General features: G+C 44.8%; 1 protein-coding gene across 4 annotated transcripts in view; it reads right to left on the bottom strand.

Annotated features, from left to right (window-relative positions):
- AMBRA1 (autophagy and beclin 1 regulator 1) overlaps positions 1 to 21,248 on the bottom strand; it is a 204,693-nt gene that overhangs the window by 97,761 nt on the left and 85,684 nt on the right. For 3 of the 4 annotated variants that reach the window (XM_038405850.2, XM_043515739.1, XM_043515738.1), the window contains 2 exons: positions 13,699 to 13,782; positions 12,934 to 13,034 (listed from right to left, as the gene is read on the bottom strand). In XM_038405850.2, coding sequence (XP_038261778.1) covers positions 12,934 to 13,034; positions 13,699 to 13,782 — 185 coding nt within the window. The remainder of the gene's footprint in view (positions 1 to 12,933; positions 13,035 to 13,698; positions 13,783 to 21,248) is intronic. The other variant, XM_038405851.2, reaches the window with a different exon arrangement.

The following is a 21,248-nucleotide window of genomic DNA, read 5'->3' on the forward strand; positions in this document are numbered from 1 at the left end:
AGTTCTTTTTTGAACCTAGGTATACTTTTGGACATCACAACATCCCATGGGAATGAGTTACATAGGTTAATTGTGCGTTGTGTGAAAAAGTACCTTCTCTTGTTTGTATTAAACCTGCTGCCTATTAAATTTCACTGGGTGAGCCCAGTTTTTTGTACTGCATGAAAGGGTAAAGAGTTCTTTATTCACTTTTCCCAGATCATTCATGATTTTATAGACCTCAATCCTATCCCTTCCATAGTCATCTCCTTTGTAAGATGAACAGCCCTAATCTTTTTAGTCTCTCCTCATATGGAAGCCATTCCACACCTTTAATCATCTTTGTTGCCCTTCTCTGAACATTTTTCAGCTCTATATCATCTTTTTTTGAAGCGAGGGACTGGACATAGTATTCAATGTGTGGCACACCATGGATTTCTAGAGTGAAATTATATTTTCTGTGGTTTTCTATCCCTTTCTTAATAGTTAACTTTCTGTTAGCTTTTTTGACCACTGCTGCACATTGAGCTGAAGTTCTCGGATAACTACCCAGGGAGTCTCCAAGATATTTCTTGAGTGGAAACAGCTAATTCACACCCCATCATTGTATGTGTGTAGTTAAGATGATTTTTTCCCCAATATGCATTACTTTGCACTTCTCAGTGGTGAATTTCATCTGCCATTTTTTTGACAAGTCATCCAGTTTTGCGAGATCCCTCTAACTCTTTGCAGTCAGCTTTTGACTCAACTATCTTGAATAATTTTGAATCATTCAGAACTTGAATCATTCTTGTAACTCTTATGATCTTTCTTGGTTTTTTTTTTAAACATTCTTCTGAAAGCATTGACACCAAAACAAGACATCATATTCCAGGAACAGTCTCACTAATGCCATATACAAAGGTAATGTTGCCTCCTTAATCCTCAATATTCCCATTAATATTTTAAAGGATCATATTCAAACTTAGCCATTTCATCACAATGGGAGCTCATGTTCAGTAGACTGTCCACAATGACCTGCAAGCCCTTTTCAAAGTCACTGCTTTCCAGAATACAGTCTCCTACATCCTGTGTGACCTACACTCCTTGTTCCTAGAAGTATGACTTTGCATTTGATTGTACTAAAACGCATTCAGTCTCATGTTCCAACACTAAGACCAGCAGGGGTGAGGAAACAGGACTTCGGGAGAGACCTCTCCCATTGCTATCAATGGGCTGAGATGGCAAATAGTGTATTCCACAAGCCATATCATTGTCTCCAGATGGTGGCCTAGGCCACAGCAATGAATTTCCACCCAAACCCCAGCCTCTGCCTTCCATGAAAGAGCTTGGCTGCAAGTCACCAAGATTCTAAACAAAAAATGCCTCTCATTGGCTCAACCTGAAACACGTGTTGCCTTTGGCCCAGTGAATAATTCCATTAAAGCAGCTCCCTCTGACAGTCCAAAATCCCTTTGACTTGCTGCTGACTTGACCTTGCTCAGGACTTTAAACTGCGTACTGCTCTGTTGCTATCTCAGCTGTGCTCTCACAATGGGCATGGAGGTTAGAGGCCTGATTTTCCCAGAGCTTAGAAGAGCAACAAAGTACAATTATGCCCTCACATCTCTTTCTGGGAATGTAATCATCACCCCAGCCTTCTTCCCACCAGGATGGTAAGAGTGTAGTTAGCCCAGGGGTGGGCAAATTTTTGGCCTAAGGGCTTCATTAGATTTCCGAAATTTTATGGAGGGCTGGTTAGGGGAGGCTGTGCCTCTGCAAACAGCCAGGCATGGCACGGCCCCCACCTCCTATCCAACCCCCTCTGCTTCTTGCCCCCTGACGCCCCCCCCCAAATTTCTGCCCCATCCAACCCCCCCATTCCCTGATGGCCCCCCCGGGACTTCTGACCCATGCACACCCCCTGCCCCCCGTCCCCTGACTGCCCCCCGCTACCTCATCCAACCCCTCCTCTCACTCCTGACTACCCCCCCGCCGGGACCCCTGCCCCATGCAACCACCTTCTCCCTGTCCCTGACCGCCCCTGCAGCCCCCGCCTCTGACTGCCCCCCGCTGCCCCATCCAACTCCTCCTCTCCTTCCTGACTGCCCCCCCGGGACCCCTACCCCCATTCAACCCCCCCCGTTCCCCACCCTCTGACTGCACCGACCCCTATTCACACCCCTGACCCCTAACCACCACCCCAAACTCCCCTGCCCTCTATCCAACCCCCCCTGCTCCCTGCCCCCTTACAGCGCTGGGTGGAGCACTGGTGGTTGGCGGCGTGGCTGCACAAGACAGGCAGCTACGCTGCGCAGCACAGAGCACCAGGTCAGGCCAGGCTCTGCAGCTGTGCTGCCCCAGGAGTTCACTGTTCTGCCGCCCAGAGCATTGCGCCGGTGGCGCTGTGAGCTGAGGCGGGGATGGGGGACGCAGTGTGTCTCTGTGTGTGGGGGGGGTAGCCTCTCAGGAGCTCAGGGACTGGGCAGGAGGGGCCCGCGGGCCAGATGTGGCCCATGGGCCATAGTTTGCCCACCTCTGAGTTAGCCCCTCAGGGCTCTTTGCTTAGGAAGAACACTCCTTTTCCAGAGCCCTTTGCAGTGGGGGAACAAGGAAGGGCAATGTATGCACACACTTAACAGCAGCTCCTCCCAAATGGTAGCATAACTATGCTGGAGTGCTGTGGATATTTCCATAACTATTAAAATACCGCCAGAGTTAAGGAGACTGGCTCGGAATGCACTTGTGATTGGTAACAAAGCTCAGGCAGATCCACCCAATAAGTGCCATATCCCATCTCACTGCTGCTGCATTGTCAGATACTAACAAAATCCTCAGACACTGCCTGGTGTGTTCAGCCATCCAGCATGTTCTATAACAGAGCAGCCTGGAACCATGTTAATTGTGGCAGCTCCACAGAGACGTGAGAATGCCCTGCAATCAGATCCCTCACAGGGGTTCCACTAGAGTCCCAGCAGAATGCCTGAGGGGTTTCCATAATGAAGATCGCATGAAGGGGAGGAGACTGTTTTGATCTGGGAGAAGGACTGACTGAAAGGCTCAAGGTGTTGCAGGGTATGCAGTGTTTCTAAAGAGTTCACATCCTTCTGCACAAAGAAGTACCCTGAGACCCATTTGCAGCTGCATTAAACACACTACACAGACAAGCCACACTCCCCTTACGGGTGGATTACCCTGCAGATCTGCTCAGGGTTGAAAAGGAGGCTCTAGCTATGACACTACCCAACCTTATGGTGGCTTCCACAGTCCAAGGGCAAAAACAAACTGGCAGCTAAAATTGGGAAGAGGCAACTGAAGCCAGGGACCCAAAATGACACTCAGAAGTCTGACATAAGTGGAGAAAAGAGTTAGGAAACCTACTTAGGAAACCTTCCCAGGCATGTGTCCGCTTAAGAGACTGCCTAAGAGATGAGGGCAAATGGGGGATCCACTTCTCCATCCATTTGCATATCTTTCCAGGGAGGGCAGATCATACTCTCCTAAACATCTGTCAGTCCAGGGCTAGAGAACATTCAATTACGATTAGCTTCAGACAGCCCAGAGTTCTCTTTGATAGAGATGCTTCTCCCCTTCTCACAATCCAAATGCGAACCCAAGTTGCAGTGCTGGGCTGATGCTTCCGAGAGGAAGGTCTCAGCTGTATCATGGAGTCAGCAGGTGTGGGATGAGACCACGACAGAGGAAGTGGGCATCTCTCTGCCAGTAGCAAGACAAGGCTCCTGTAGAAGAGCTGGGAAGTAGAAGTATCCCCCTGAGAATCTAGAAGAACAGACTCCTCAAAGCCATTCATAATAAAACGGGACCCAATCAGTCCCTGCTACCTGCCTATTGAAAGGTCAGATGGTCAAGATGTTTCTGGGAGACTATACCTGCAGAGAGCCTTCGCAATGTTCAGAGCTTCAATCCCAACCCTATTCTGAGCAATTGTGTGTTACACAGGCAGTTTGAAGGAGTCACAGGACATAGCCTTCAAATCACTGGGAGATGCTGGTAACAACAGTAAAAGAATCCAGGGGGCCTGAAACCAGGATGCAGCAAGACTCCTCACGTTAGTGAAGCTGGAGTAGCTTCCTAGAATACTGTTTCCAGGGCAACCAAACCATCTTCTTATGCTCACTTTCATCACTACAGCAGAAGTGAAAAGTAATTGGGTTAATTATCAAAGCAGCACCAGCCAGAGCACTACCACTAATTGTCCATTTATCAGGGGCTTATAAACAGCCAACTGAAGAGACATTGGGCTGAAATGTGCCACTTGGGCACAGTCATCTGCCCAAACATGCCTGAGTACAGCATAAGGTAAGTGAACAAGTAATGGGTAAACTGTGAAGCACTTTGAGATCTACTGAGTTATACCAGAGTTAGAAATAAGAAAGCAGTATGTCTAACAGGTATGGTCCAGTATATATAATTTGGATACAGGAGACCTGTGTTCTAGTTCTATCGCTGACACGCGGAGAGACCTTGGGCAAGTCCCTTCCCCTCTCCAAGCCTCAGTTTCCCTATCGGTATCATGGAGATGACAACACTTACCCAACTTTGTAGAGTACTTTAAGATTTACAGATGAAAACATTAAATAGTTACAGGCAAAGGAGTGGAAGCTTGAAGGGTCCAACACAATGGTAACCTCCTGATTCACTTTATGGCCTTGGGCAAATGATCCAGAATTGCCTCTGTGATCCAGGTTGTAAAATGGGATACGGTACAGTGTCTGGGGTATTGTAACTGAATAGATATTGAGCCTTTCACCTTGGTCACTGATTCCAATCAAGCACAGGCTAAAAAGTGATCAAAAGTCAGTACTAAGGTTAAGATTTTGTCATGGTTATTTTTAGTAAAAGTCAGACAGGTCACAGGCAATAAACAAAAATTCATGGAAGCTGTGACCTGTCCGTCACTTTTACTAAAAATAATGGGTGGGGGTGTGCATGTGTGTGTGAGCTGACAGGTGGAGGACTGAAGCCTGAGATGGAGAGGAGATGAGACCCCAAGCCATGCTGCAGGATGGGGTGTTTGTCCAGCACCTGCCATGATTGCATCTGACAGCGCCAGGGCCGCCCATGACAGCTGAGAGCTCCAGGGTGCCTTGCCGTCCGTGGCCAATGGCTTGGAGCTCTGGGTTCCCCCCACTGCCTGCAGCAGCTTGGCCCTCTGGGCGCCCCAGATGCCCTGGTGGCTTAGAGCTCTGGGGCTGGTGGCTTAGTGTGCCAGGGGGCCCAGCCACCCACAGCAGCTTGGAGCACCAGGGCCAGTGGCTTGGAACTCTGGGGTACTCCTGCTGCAGCTGACATGTCCAGGGTCCCTGCTGCAGGGCTGGTGACTGGGAGCTCAGGGATGAGAGCTGTGGGGTTCTCCACCTGGCTGGCTGGAGAATGAGAAAAGCTTGTACTACCAATGCTTGCTCTTGGGATAAGCAGAGCTGTTCAGTGACTGGGTTGTAAATCTAGCATGCTTCACCAGCACTAAATTCACTCAAATATTTAAAATGTTTGTATCTCACAACTCAACAGGAAGCCACACGGGAAGACCAAGCTCTCCACTAAAACCTGGATTCAGAGTCCAGGGATACAGACTAACCCTGCCAGCAGGGTCTCTCAAACTCTAACATAAGCTGTTTGTTTTCATCCAAAGGAAATTGTTAAATTCATTGAGCTGCACACATGACAGGGCAGATGCTCATTAAGATAAAAGACAAGGTTTATGTGGGTTCTGTGCTTTCAGTCAGTGGACTCCATATGTAGATTCTTTGTTGAGTAACAGGACTATCAATAAGCTGGTGTAACCTTTCAGGATTTTAAGAGTGTGGGAAGCTGAGAAAACACACGTGATCCTGTGCTATTTGGCAAACATCGATTTCTTTTCTCCAGGAGTTTTCACGGAACAGAAACTGAAGTGTTTTTCTGTTCTGTTCCTCTGTCAATATCGCGGTGCCAAGCTCAAAGAACAGAATGCTCAGGTAATTGCCATAGAGCCGGTATGGGGAGTTCACACAGCCAAACATGGGGCTTTAAGTGTTTGGTGACAAGGGTTAGATTTTCTAGGTATTTATGGATTTTTAAATGGATATTTGAATCTACAATTGCTTCCCACCAGATGCAAAGAATTCAGTTTCTCCCCGACCTTACTTGACAGTGCACTGTTCAAGGTCTGACTCTCAGTGAGGAAGGTTCTGCAAAGAAAGCTGCTGATCAGAAGTGTTCAGACCGGGGTGGGGGGATGGAAGAGCAAGTAGGCAGTATAAGAGTAACACTGCGAGCTCCAGGAAGGTCTGCTAAACATCCTCGACTGGGGCAAGACAGACCATGAGGTCATTGCACTAGTTCCCTGGCTGCTCTCTTTGACAGAGACGTTTTTTCTCATCCCATAAAGCAGCTCCTCACCTGAGGAACATGACCATTTTAGAATGAATGCCTGCTGACTAGGGCAGAGGGACAATTGCCCAGAAGATTGGAAATAGTATTGTGAGAAGACCAACATCCTGTGCCACATACCACACTACAAATGGGTTGAGGAGAGGCTATGGAAATAGAAGCCAACTGTTCTCATTTCAAGATACTTCCCTAGCTGGACTGCTCCCATGTGTCACAGGATTCACTTTACAGGCTTTTCCTCAGGGGCACAGTTCCCGCCATGAGCTCAGAGTTCATGTTGATTCTCCTATGCATATTGGTTGGATAGGGAAGAATTAGAATCCAGAGGGCCAGTGAGACCCCTCACCATCCTGCTAAGAGTTTTAAAAGAGCTGACCAGGAAGAACACTAATGTTGTGCAAATATTTAAAAAGGGTAAACAGGACAACCCAGGTAATCAACCTGATATCCATGCTGAGCAAAATAATGGAGCAGCTGATACAGGACTCCATTAATAAAGAATTAAAAGAGGGTATAATTAATGCCATCAAATAAGTATTTCTAGAGACAGATTTTGTCAAACTAATGACATCTTTTTTTAACAAGATTACAAGTTTAGTTGATAAAGTTAACTGTTTATGTAATAATATTCTTAGGGCAAGCTTACAGGGTGCGGTAATGTGCTGTACGAGGAGTATGATTTTGAAAGTGCATGAATGTGTTGCTTATTAATTGGTCCAGGTAGACCCTGCTGGTACCCCATTAAAAGTTCTCTAGTGCACTATAACAAAATGCTGCTTGAAACAGCACTACGTTAGAGTGCACTAGGAAACATTTAGTCCACACCAGCAGGACCAGTTCTGGTCTACATGGGCGAATTAATGCACAACACTATAGTGCACTTTGGAAATCACACTCCCCCCCCTGTACATTATCCCACCCTGTAGACATGCCATTAGGTTTCCGGAAGGCATTTGACTTGGTAATGCATGACATTTTAAGAAACTAGAATACAAAACAACATGGCACACATTAAATTGATTATAAACTGGCCGATAGCTCTCAAAACATAAGTTGTGAACTGGGAATCATCATCAAATTGGTGTTTTTCTAGTGGGGCCTGCAGGGATTGATTCTTGGTCCTACTCTAACATTTTTATCAGTGATCTGGAAAAAAGAAAAAATCACCACAAAGTTTGCAGATGACACAAAAATTAGGGAAATGGGAAATAACGAAGAGGACAGGTCATTGATACGGAGCAATCTTCATCACCTGATAAACTGGGATAAAACTAACGTGAGTTTTAATGTGGTCAAATGTAAAGTCATATACCTAGGAACAAAGAATGCAGGCTGTACTTACAGAATGGGGACTCTATCCTGGGAAGCCACGACTCTGAAAAAGTCTTGGGTATGGTGATGGATAATCAGCTGAACATGAACTCCTAGTTCAAAGCTGTGGCCAAAAAGGATAATGATATCCTTGACTGCATAAACAGGGGTCTATATCAAGCAAGAATACGTAGGTTGTATTACCATTTGGCATGCCCACAATTCAAAAAGGATGTTGATAACTTGGAGAGGGTTCAGAGAAGAGCCATGAGAATGATTAGTAAATATGCCTTATAGAAAAAGGCTCAAAGAGCTCACTCTTCAGCTTAACCTTCTCTTTGTTAAAGCGTGACTTAAAGCACAGTCTGTAGGTATCTACATGGGGAACAGACGTGTGATAATAGCGAGTTCCTCAATGGAGGAGATACAGGTATAACAAGATCCTATGGCTGGAAGCTGAAGCTAGACAATTCAGACTAGAAATAAGGAGCAACTTTTTAACAGTGACGGTAATTTACCATGTGTTACAGTGGATTCCCCATCACTGAAATGTTTAAATCATGACACAGTATTTTTCTAAGAGATACGCTCTAGTTCAAAGAGAAATGAATACAGAGAAGCCCTATGGTCTATGTAATGCAGAAGGTCAGGCTAAGGGCTTGTCTACACTACGCAGCTTTAACGACAAGGCTGTGTCAACACAGCCTTGTCGCTAAAAGTCAGCGTGTGCGAACGCTCTGTCGGTATTTTGTTCACACTTTTGCTGACAAAATACTTACAGCCCGAGAGCAGTGTTCGCTTTGTCGGCAGGAGTGACAAAGCCGCGTTCACACTGCCACTTGTGTCAGCAAGTCTTTCACGGGGGGCCTTTTTTAAGTACCTGTAAAAGACAAAAGTTGTGTCGACAACATCGCAGTGTAGACAAGCCCTAGATCACGATGGTCCCTTCTGGCCTTATAATCTATGAGAATTTTTTTCCAGATTGCTGCAAAGCCAATCTGGTTCAGCACTGATATTTCAAAGGTGTTCAGTGACCAATCAGCATGTCTCATTCAGAAGTCATTTCCCTTCTGAAGTGGTTGGCAATGGAGAAAGCAAAAGAACTACAGAGGCCTGTCCTGCCTAGAGGACTGGAGGCAAGTCTGTGGGAGATGGGCATTCCTGGAAAAGCCATAAGATTTCCATACATGGGGTGTAAACATCTGAAGGATTTAGAGATTAATAAATTCATCTCCCACTTCCCTTTTGTCTGTAAACTCATTCAATTTGCAGACAAGAGCTCATCTCCTCCAACTCCATCCTAGACCCTTTCTGGCTTCCTCCCTTGCACTCCACTGAAACCACTCCCATCAAAGTCTAACGACCTCTTTCTAGCCAAAGCTAAGAACCAGTACTCCACCCTCACCCTAATTGACAGTCAGCTGCCTTCAACACAGATGACTGTGTTCTTCTTGAAATCTTGTCCTCCCTTGTCTTCCATGACTCCTCTCTCTCCTGGTTCTCCTCCTACCTCTATAATTAATCCTTCAACATGCCCTCCATAGGTTCCTCCTCATCCCCTCTTCAACCTTCTATGGAGGCTCCACAGGGGACCAATGACAGACTCTTTCCTTTCTCCCGCAACACCTTATCTCTGATTTATCTCATCCACAAACAAATTAAACTACCATTTCTATGCTGATGAGTCACAGCTCTACCTCTCTACTGCAGACTAGTTTCCTTCTGTCCAAACTAAAATCTGACATTTTCTGGATGTCTAACCATCTCAAGTGAAACGTGGCTAAAATTGTTCTTCCTCTCCAAGCCCACCCTACCACCTCCTTTCTCAATCACGGTGGACACCACCTCCATCCTGCCTGTTAACTCAGGCCTGTAACATGGGTGTTACCTTCAATTTGGACCTCACTGTAGGTTCTCACACCCAGGCTGTCTCTAAATTTTGTCGATTCTTTCTGCACAAAACCTCTGAGACACAAAACCTCTGTCTATCCACAAAGCTAATTCTCTTGTACAAGCATCGTCTCATCTCAATTACTGCAAAAAATTTTTCGTTGGCCAAATGCAGTCTTACCCTACTCATATCCATTCAGAATGCTGCTGCAAAGATCTTTCTCTTACCCCATCACTTTGAACATGTCATCCCTCTTCTGAATCCCTCCACTGGATCCTCCTTTTCTATCACATCAAACATAAGCTGCTTGTCTTCACTTTCAAGGCCCTTCATAGTCAATCCCAGGGGTTCTCAAATTGGAGGTCAGGACTGCTTGGGGGTCGCAAGGTTATTACATGGGGGGGGTCGCAAGCTGTCAGCCTCCACCCCAAGGCCCGCTTTGCCTCCAGCATTTATAATGGTGTTATAAATTAAAAACACTTTTTTATATATTTAAGGGGGGGTCACACTTAAAGGCTTGCTATATGAAAGGGGTCACAAGTACAAAAGTTTGAGAATCACTGGTCAATCCCCACCTTAGTTATCTCTCACTCGCTACTGAAATGTAGACTCCTGCCTCTGAAGCCCTCCTCCAACCCCCCCTTTTCTTTTCTTACATTTTTCAAACAAGCACATTTATGCTTTCTCTCATGCTGTCCCTCACATGTGGAAGAAGTTCCCCATAAACATCCACAGAGCTACCTCATTATCCGCCTTAAAATTCTTCTCTGCCAGAACACCTACAAAAAACTTAACAACAGTTAGGCAGCTGGTACATCGAGACCACTGCCTATCATGCTGACCAATATGGTCTCATTGTTTCCTTGATTTTCTGGTCTATCTGTCCATAGCCATCTGTGGCCTCTTGTCTTGCCTCTTAGATTGTAAAAACTCTTTGGGCAAGTCTACACAGCAATTCAATTCTTGCAGCTGGCCAGGGTCAGCTGACTTAGGCTCACAGGGCTCAGGCTGCAGGGTTGTAAAACTGCGGTGTAGACATTTGTGCTCGGGCTGGAATCCAACCTCTGGGACCCCATGAGTGGGAAGGGTCTTTTATTCTAGTGTAGACATACCTTTTGGGGCAGGGACATTCTTTTGTTCTTTGTTTGTACAGTACCTAGCACAATGGGGTTCTGGCCCTTGACTAGGCCTCCTAGATGCTACAACAATAGGCAAGGTCTTGGGTATTAACTGGTCAAGAAATTTGCACAGAATCTACCCCATCCCAGAAAAGTGTTTCAGAATGCAAGTTTCAGAGTTTTCACAAAAAAAGTATGCTCCAAGCCTTCCATACTTGATCCAAATATAAACCAATGCAGTGTGGTCTTCCCAAGTCAGCAGGCATCCTGAAACAATAACTCTGAGCAGTGTGAACTGGTCTTTTATCTCAAATATTAAATTTCAGAGCTAATACTCTATTGTGTTAACACTCAGCTATTTCATTGCTAATCATTTTAGCAAAAATGAGTGAATGTGCTTATTCCACAACTCCAAGCTCCCTCGAGTTCCAAAAGCCTCCTGTGTCTACAGCTAAGTTTCGACCTCCATCAATTTCTATAATGCAGTTACTTGTTAACACTTAAATCTGTGGCATGTCAAAAACTGAAAATGAGAAGGGAGTAAAATAAACTGAATTCAGTATTAAAACAAACACCACAAGGGGCCACTGCACGGATGGGATGTAGCATTTCAATAAAAATCATTCAATAAAAACTCCACTGCGGAAGTTACTTGGATTTGCAGCACAATTTTCAGTCTGATGCACTGGAACACTGCAGAAACCAAGCGGCCTTGCCATAGAATTTAGGTCCATCTTGCCATGGAGGAGACTGGGATGGACCTTGGTCATTGGGAGATTTAGTGGAGGAGCTGTAAACACCTTGCTTGCTTAACTTAATGAAGTCTCTGTGATAGGGTGCTGCAGTTTTTACATTTGAATTGTGGGGGTTACGTTTTCTGCACTGAGAGAGGATTGGGCTCTTGCACTGGGTTACTGTCCATCAGAACATCATGAAGGAAGAGGAAGTAGAATACTAGAAGGAATCATTGGAAGCCAGGAGCAAACTGACTGCGTCTCTTAAAGCTAAATGCCAGGAAAAGATAGAATGCTCCTCAGATACTGGGAAAGAGGTGCTGTGCAGGGAGGGCTGAAGGCAGATGTCTCCAACAAAGCCCGACTACAGAAGAGTTCTGCAGTGTTGCCTGGCAGCAAGTAATTATCTGCCAGTGAGCTGTTTCCAGAAGCTGACAGCCAAATTCCACACAAGCAACAGTCATGAGGAAAGTATGCGCATCAGCTAAATGCTACAAGCTGGCTTTCCTGCTCATCAGGTAGTGGGATGGAGGTGCTCCACAGCCTGGGCTTTCGTTACTCTTGCAATTGTTGCAGCAGGATGACTAGGAGGCAAGTGAGAGACAAAGATCCAGAGACATTTCTGGATTTTACAGATGATAATGAGGTTTTAAAGGCTACGCTGGCACATTATACTATATAGCCACGCAAAATACGTGGGCTCTCCCCACGCAGGTAGCCTCTGCCTGAACATACCATGGTGAGAGAGAAAGACTAAATGGGAGACCACGCTCCTTCCAGGGGGGTTTCATGCCTTTCCTGCATGTGCCCCATTGCCAATAGTAGCAGCAGCCAAAGGATCTCCATCTGGCAGGTACATAGATAGACCTTCCCCTTATCCAAAAAAGCCTCTCCACTGCTGGTACTGATCACAGAGCAGCTCAGGCGCCACCAAGAAACACCCTCAAGAATTATACCATCTATCATATAAAACTGTTTCATTCACTGGCTGCCAAAGCCCTACCCTTCTTCCATTCCACCCCCGCCTGCCCTTTAAGGTTTCCGAATGCCTGTATGCTGTGGCAGCTGAGGTTTTAACACGCACTTATTAGGATCTTAATTGAATCCCGCGCTCCCTTGTGAGTGGCTTGCCAGCCGGAACATGAACAAGGCACCCTATAATTCAATTAGAAGGACCTGCAGCAAGCTGATCATTAGGCTGTCAGATTGCTTTAAAAAAAAAATCAGATTGGGGAGGGAATTAAACATCAGGAGAATTATAAATTCCTCCCTTCCTTAGGGAAACCTCAGCACAGAGCCTAATATGCACTGAAAGTATGGAATCTACAACTTCTAGGCACGTGTATGAACCCCATCACTATAGTATCTAGTTCCACATCCTCTGCTAGTTCAGGAGCTTTACATACCAATACCAGGATGGATACAGACTTCTTATAGTTCTTTTCCCAGGCTGACCCACTATGCGCAGACTCTGGAGAGAATCCCACCTAGCACCGGTCACTATATTCCAGAAGGGGTATTTCTTTACCTGCCAAGACCCGGTTAACAGAGGAGTGGGTGGCCAACCCTGGCTGTCCGCGTTCATGGAAAATCCCAGCATAAGGTAAGTACTCTGGCAGCAAGAAACGCCTAAAGAAAGAGAGTGCACGCTGTGAGAAACACCCCACACACTGAGAAAAACCTCCAATGTGTTGCCAGGAAACTTGGACTCTAGTCCAGGAATCCCATCTAATTTCGGCAAGTAGTAGTGGGCTCTGGGACCCTAACAGGGGGAAAGGGAGGTCGAAGAGAGGAGCCCAGTTATCTGAGTGCTCCATCAAGCAGATAAATGGCAGGTCATGGCTCAGGAGCACAAACCCTTCCCCGCACCACTACATGCTCCATCCAGCCAAGGAATTGAAGACCTGCTGAGCTATACCAGCAATCTAATCCCCATCTCTTCTCTTCCCTCCACTTTCATCTTTGATCCAGTATGCTTCCCTGAGAATCCCCATCAGATTTTCTCCTCCTTTCCATTTTGGCTCCACACTACAGCTGTCAATTTCCTTTCAAAGGAAGCTCAGGACAGGGCTCTAGGGAATGTGGCTATGAAAGCTAATCACACTAATTTCACCCTCTCTTTTCCAAGAGGAGGGCCAGGCATCCACAAGAGTCCCAGACACTGATAATTTAATTCACATCAGATCCGTGCAAGCAACTGAATCTGAGCCTCTGACATGGCAGCAGAGAGCTCTGTTGTAAGTGACAATGCCAAGCTTCTATCCCAATCTCCAGATGGGTGTACAGGTCTCACCTGGGGACGAAGCGCCCAAGCGACGGTGCAGACATACGGGCGTTCCGGGGAGCTCGGTGCCTTGATCTGTCTCCATTGTCCCTTCAGTAAAACAAAAAATATTGCACATTAAAATATCCACATAATAAGACAAGGCCCCAGGAAAGAAATACCTGCAACCTTAATTTACCACCTTGTGTAATGCCAGAGAGCTCCAGAGGTACCATCAGCTCAAGCTATCTGCCTCCAACATTCTGTATTCCCAAAGCAACTTTCACCAACAATCTCAAAGTGATTCACACATACTGAGCCTCTTGTGTTCCATAGTTCATCTCCAGAGGTGCTAGTACAGAACTGTTCCCTGCAGTCTATTCTGCACTGTTTTGTCATGGTCAGCTTTAAATGATTCCATATCCCACAGTGAGTTTTCCCAGACGAGACAGAAAAGAAAGAAACAGTCCCAGCTAGGAATTCAACCCCCTCAAAACAAATCATTTCTATCTGGAGCACAAAAGGAGGACTTCAGGTGTTCCTTGAAGAATGGACAAATGATTCCCCTTTTCCTCACCACTCTAGTAAGCCACACAGCTTAATATATTGGAGTAATATGGCAAGGAGGATAGTGAAGAGTCACAAAAGGACCTGGACTTGATCTCTGACTCCAAAATCTGCTCTGAAATGAACTATTGGGGTGGTTCTATTCCAAATTCTGAGAATGACTTGTTGCATGACCATGGGTAAGTCTGTTCTCTGCCCTGGGTCACAGATCCTTATCTGTAAATGGGGACAATACTTGGCTACCTCCCAGTGAGTTAAGAAGAGAAGCTAATGTTTGCAGAGCACTTTGAAGGCAAGAAGCTTCAACGGCTATACATCCTCATTCCTAGAGTCTTTTGAATATTAAGTCTCTTTCTGATGCAACAAACCTGGTAGCAGCAAATTCCTAACCCACTACAGCAAGCTGTGCGTGTAACTTCTTTTTAACAGTAAGCAAGGAAATGTGGGCTGAGAAGGGTCCATTACGTGGCTGTTTCCCACTCATCTGAAGAGCTGGGAACAGAAGAGCAGAGGTTGCACTCCACAGCTCATTAGCATCTTAAACTTTACTTCATCAACATCAAATCTAAAACAAAAGCCCAGAAAAGGAAATCCATCCATTTCTCTCCCCATCTGCCTCAACAGCCTGCAGTTGTAGTGCTTGGCCACATAGCTGGATCCTGGCGCATAATTTACATGAGACCAGCAGGGCTCCTGAAGTCTGCAAAGGAAAACAAGTTGCTGTTCTTGTCTCCCATTGACTAAGAGGCCTCCTGGCCATTAAGAAGCAGATCAATAGCAGAAAGAATGCCGTGGAATTTCTCCAAAGATGATGCATGTCAGCACTCAACTTCATTCTCTTGCCAAAGAGAAAAAAACAGCTATTCCCCCCCACCATCACCACCCCCCAGTCTCGTCTCATTGTGCAGGGAGGGAGAGAGGAAGAAGCCGTTGAAGAACAGGGAGCAATATGCACAAAGACCACTGCATACAGTTAAAGCGAGTAAAAAGCCAAGACAAATCTGCTTTTTTAAACTCTTAACAAGCCTCAAACCATGCTGGGTGCTTGGCAATCAGCGAAGAGAGGCAAAACTAGCCCGGAGAGAACCCCTTAAACCAGCAACACAGAGACATCCACTGGAGTTAGAAGCTGCTTTTTGCAGAGGAGAATCGCAGTGAGAAATCAGCAGGCTGCACCCTGCAAAACTCTGCATCTACAAATATTTCTCTAGCAAGTTTTAAAGGAATGAGAAATTAATTCCGGCTGACAGAAATAAAGAGAAAAAAAAGGATGCAAATGCCCATAGCCACCTCTCCAAGCAGGTTCAGAGACCTGAAGCACCACAGTGACTAATAATTATTCATTTTGATTTTTAAAATGCACCTGCTGAATGCTGCCAGCTTCCATTTAAATATCATAAAAATAATTCAGCGTCTTAAACCCAACCTCCAAAATCCAACCAGATACCTCAGAGCTCTCCTACCATGCCACACCAACCAATTCATTCCTCTCTCCTCCCCCGCACAGAAATAGCTTGAGAGAAGAGAGAGGCCTTGTAATGTGGCCTGAAAGTAAACAAACAAGAATTCTAGTGAATTGGCAGGTAAAGCAAATCCTACAGTTTCAAACCACCTGCCCCAAGTGTGCCCGGCCTCTGGGTAACAGGATTTGGGATACGAAAGAAGAAAAGCAGACCATAATCCCAAAGAATGCTGAAGATTGCCATTTATTGTAGTCCCTGAAGAAAAAGAACAAGATGATTAAATGATGAGATGGACAGCCTAGGGGGAGAGGGAAGAAGAGGAATATTACAAGCAGACACCTTTTAGTCAGATCTACTAATTTACAGAATCTTTACCTAATCCCATGTTCATCACCACGTACTGAATGTCTAAAATTTGTGTTACCAGAGAGCCTTCATCTACTGCTGAAAAGCTGGAGCAGCTGATGTTACCCTGACGCCAGCTGAAGATTATTCCTGCACCTTCTAAAAAAGGAGATAAAGCCTACAGATTGGTAAAGATGGATGGTGCTTTCTGTGTTATTTCTGCACCATATATATTCTGCTTACAGACAGCAGATGTTAACACGACTGTATGCCAATATGAAGTAGTGCTGCAAAGAATGAAACAAGTTTCCAACGAAATTCTCCAAAGTACTAGTGGGACTTTATATTCCATACCAGTAACTTGAATTCCATCTCAGCTTTGAATTTTCTATCCGTGTGTCAGGTACTTATTAGACTCACCAGCTACCATGGCTGAGCATCAGGAAGATTTACAGTGTTCAGTTGCATAGTAAAACGCACAACTTGAATAAGTGGAATCCTTCTATATAAAAAGCAGCTACTCCCCTGAAATCAACCCAATATCTCCCCTGCCAAAGAGTGGGAAAAAAGGAAACAAAAAGGTGCTGCCTTTCCCAGTGTCAGGATCTGGGCTATAAACATGACCATGCCGACAAACAATGAAAAACGTAGCTGAAGTCGACGTACTTAGATCTACTTACTGCAGGGTCCACACTATGCTATATTGACGGGAGACGCTCTCCTGTCGACTCCCCTTGTGCTTCTCGTTCAGATGGAGTACAGGAGTAGACGGGAGAGCAATCTGCGGTCAATTTAGCGGGTCTTCACTAGACCCGCTAAATCGATCCCCGATGTATCGATCCCCCGGTAAGTGTAAACAAGCTCTGATATAAACAGATAAAAGCAGATTTGAAAAAACGAACTATAAATACATGCATGTAAAGAAGGATGTTAGTTAACTTACCAAACTAAGCCATTTTTTAAAAAGCATTAAGAACTGAGCAGTTACCAAGACACTAGAGAAAAGCAAAATGTAATGGAGATCTTCAAGAAAGGGAAGAAGAGTGATCCTGGTAATTACTATCCTGCACATTTAATTTCCCAGTTTAATAAAACAATCAAATAGAAAAAAAAAATCTCTAAAGGTTTAGGATGGTATTGACAAAAGCACTCTATGTTGGTCTAATTGCTCCCATTGACTGCAATGGGACTAGAGTTAGGTCAACACTGAACACTTCTGAAAATCCCATGTAAATTTATTAGGAGGTATAAGCAGTAAGCAGAACAGGCTTATAAATATCAAATCATGACAGACAAACCTAATTGCTTTTTAGAGAATTACTAAGTTAGCAGATCAAGACAATGTGGTAGAGGTATAACTAAAAACCTTATTTAGAGCATTTTATACAATGTTTTACAAAATCTAATTTAAAGGATTAGAGCAAATTTGTTTATAATGGAATCATTTAAATTTCAATCACATGGATAGGAAAATAGTTAGAGGTTGATAAAGAAAAAAGTGATAAAAAATTGGTGAAGTAGGCACTGGGTTTGATTTTATCATCTTTGGTTACATTGTGGAGCTCATGGGAAATTTATGTATTATTTCTAGTTATATGTGCCTCATTTTACATGCTTGATATTATTCTGTATGACTGCATGGAGCTAAATCAAAGGCTTTTGGAGGAGGAATCAAATCAGTGAGAGAAAAATCAGGATACCTCCAGAAAGAATACAACAGTTCCTGAACAGAACCTTGGCAGAGCTATTGACTGGGATATACCCACAGCAGGTTTATTTTTCCAAGGTCCAAGCCTAGGATCAAAGGGACACTAAACTGTTAAAGACTCCTGCCTAGAGAGGAAAGAGTATAAGTGAGCAGCTGCATCTGGAGGTGACTCTCTGACAGTGAGACATGGAGTATGTTTCATGGGCTGACTGTCCCAGTCCAGGAGAAGTGTCTAGGCTGTGTGCAACTTACCCAAAACTTGCCAGGAAAGAATAAAGTTTCAGTAAGATTCACATGTGTAACCCTGCTTTGTTATTTTAACCCATTTCTCCACTACTGTTTTCCTTTTGACTAAAAAGTAGAACTTGGTTCAGCCTTTTCAAAACAGTGACCCCACATACATTTTCGGGTACAAAGCTCCTATGACACATGGCCAGAAAGGGTTAAGCATCCTGCAGGATAAATAATCCAAAGTCAATCTTTAGGGACACATTAGTAGATAATGTTTGTGTTTTTGTGTGTTTACATATATACTGTTAGAGGTTAACAATGTAATCAAACAGTTTCTGTCTATGCTGTAGCTTGTTAATTCAGAGACCAAAAGGAGAGCTTAACATTTAAAGTAGCTCACAAAAACTTATGCTCAAATAAATTTGTTAGTCTCTAAGATGCCACAAGTACTCCTTTTCTTTTTGCGAATATAAACTAACACGGCTGCTACTCTGAAACCTGTAAATATATTAATATCACTGTATTGATCTCTTTTAAATGTATAGCAAATCACCTGCGAACAGTGGAAAACAGGCAATTGCCTTATGTTAATCTGTGTAGCTAATTACCAGTGATGCTTAGGAAATAGGTCTACTTCAGAGTCTCGATGATTGCCTATTGTTTGCCTAAGAACACTGAGCTGCCAAGGGAAGGCCTGGAACTATATAAAAACCCTTAGGTCCTGATCCTTTTCATCTCAGATCTGCTTGTGGCTTTATGCAGGGGAAGCTTAAGTCATAAGACTGAGATCTCTAGTCCCACCTGGATCCCCCTGGATATGAACATTGGACTGAACCTATGGACTAATTCTAAGAGCTCTTTGTAACTCCATAGGTCACCATCTCTACTAGGAACTTAATCTCAGAACTGTACTCATGTCTATATGTATTCTGATTTTTTAACCAATACTCACTCTCTTTTCATTTTAATAAATTTTAGTTTAGTTAATAAGAATTGGCTATAAGCATGTTTTTGGGTAAGATCTGAAATATTCATTAACTTGGGAGGTTAATGTGTCCAATCCTTTGGGATTGGTAGAACTTTCATATTTGACTTGGGTGTCTGGGTAGAAGCACATGGCTGGTTTGCTATAAGGGAACTGTATTTTGGCTTCTGTGCAACCAGTAAGGTATTGTAGAAGCTGTTTTGTAGTGGCTTGGTAAATCTAAGTATTGGAATAGCCACCAGCTTTGGGAATTGCCTGCCCTATTTTTTGCAGTTTTCCCTAATTGGGCAACCTCAGTGAGGTCCCCCGGGTCCTGGTCACAGCTCCTAAGAGAGAAGATTCCTGCAGGCAGCCAAGCCAAACTGGCCCTGCTAAAGGAGCTATGGGAAGAAACAGAGGTATTGAAGCCTGGCGATCCAGTGGAAGAGTCAGGACCTCCCCTGAAGTGAATGAAAGTTGAAGGCCTATCACTAAGAAGGGTGTACTCACAAGAACAGGGGTGGCCAACCTGAGCCTGAGAAGGAGCCAGAATTTACCAATGTACATTGCCAAAGAGCCACAGTAATACATCAGCAGCCCCCCATCAGCTCCTGCCCCCTCTCCCAGTTCCTCCCATCCACCCATCAGCGCCTCCCTATCCCTCCCGATCAGCTGTTTCGTGGCATGCAGGAGGCTCTGGGAGGGAGGGGGGAGGAGCGAAGGCATGGCAGGCTCAGGAGAGGGGGCGGGAAGGGGTGGAGTAGGGGCAAGGACTGTGGCAGAGCCAGGGGTTGAGCAGTGAGCACCCCCCAGCAACTTGGAAAGTTGGCGCCTGTAGCTCCAGCCCCGGGGTCGATGCCTATACAAGGAGCCACATATTAAATTCTGAAGAGCTGATGTGGCTCCGGAGCCATAGGTTGGCCACCCCTGCACAAGAGACTCCAGAGGGGTGCAAGGCATAGCACACCCTGTAATCCATAAGAAATATGAAGGAGGAAGGAAATAGCATGTTAAATGAAATGTGTGGATGATACTAAGGATGTGTTGTCAGTCACCCTACATACCCATGCTGGTAAGTAAAGGATGTGTGTTGCATGGGGTACCACTGAAGACAAATTAACTGCTAATTTTGTCCTGAATAGGGAAAAGATGCAAACATCATTGAGGACAGAGAAACAAAGGGATCTAAGGCCTGATACCGCAGGGTTCTCAGCTCTTTCTGGAAGTGCCCTCAACTTTCACTGCCTTGAACTTACAAGGATCAAAGTCCCTTAGAGAAGAGAAATACGAGCAGTAAATAAAAACAAAATGTGGAAAAATGGAAACCAAATACACATCTGGGAAAAAAATAATCCCAAACCTTCAATAAAAGAAGAAGCAGAATGCAGAGACATCACTAGGTATGAACATAGGCAGCAAATTAGACAAAAGTATGCAATACACCATGACAGCAAGAAGTCTCCTGTTGGAGCAGTGAGGCGAATTCCCTCTTTGGGAGGCTCCACCAGAGATTACTGTACTCTGTGCCCAGTCCCTCAATTTCAGAGGCCTCACCAAATGAAATGAATAGGCAGCAGGTTTAAAACAAACAAAAGGAAGTATTTTTTTCACACAACGCAGAGTCAACCTGTGGAACTCCTTGCCAGAGAATGTTGTGAAGGCCAAGACTATAACAGGATTCAAAAAAGAACTAAGTAAACTCATGGAGGATAGGTCCATCACTGGCTATTAGCCAGGATGGGCAGGGATGGCGTCCCTAGCCAGAGACTGGGGATGGGCGACAGGGGGTGGATCAGTTAGTGATTACCTGTTCTGTTCATTCCCTCTGGGGCACCTGGCATTGGTCACTGTCAGAAGACAGGATACTGGGCTAGATGGACCTTTGGTCCGACCCAGGAAGGCCGTTCTTATGTTCATGCCCCAAAGCAGAAAGGCAGCAATTGCTCCTGACATAGTTTTGGGCATAGGGACACCTTACCCAAAATACCACAGGGACACCCTACCCAAAATACTGCACTTAATTCTGGACATCTCATTACCAGATCTCTTTGGGCAGGAAGGGTGCACGCGTGTGCGCGCATGCGCACAGCACCTAGATATTACAAGGACAGAAATAACTACTAACACCCACAGTAGGTAAAGGGCTTAAGGGATTTAGAAGAAAAGAATCACAATTATACATGCATAACTTGGTAAGAAATGAGTAAACAGGGATCAAACATTTACAAGTATTTGAAAGATGCAATAATCATGAAGGAAAAAATACTGAAGGTGAAACACAGGGATGTAATTAGAAAGAATG

The sequence above is a fragment of the Dermochelys coriacea genome, chromosome 6 (genome assembly GCF_009764565.3).
Source record: "Dermochelys coriacea isolate rDerCor1 chromosome 6, rDerCor1.pri.v4, whole genome shotgun sequence".
Classification (NCBI taxonomy): Eukaryota; Metazoa; Chordata; order Testudines; family Dermochelyidae; genus Dermochelys; species Dermochelys coriacea.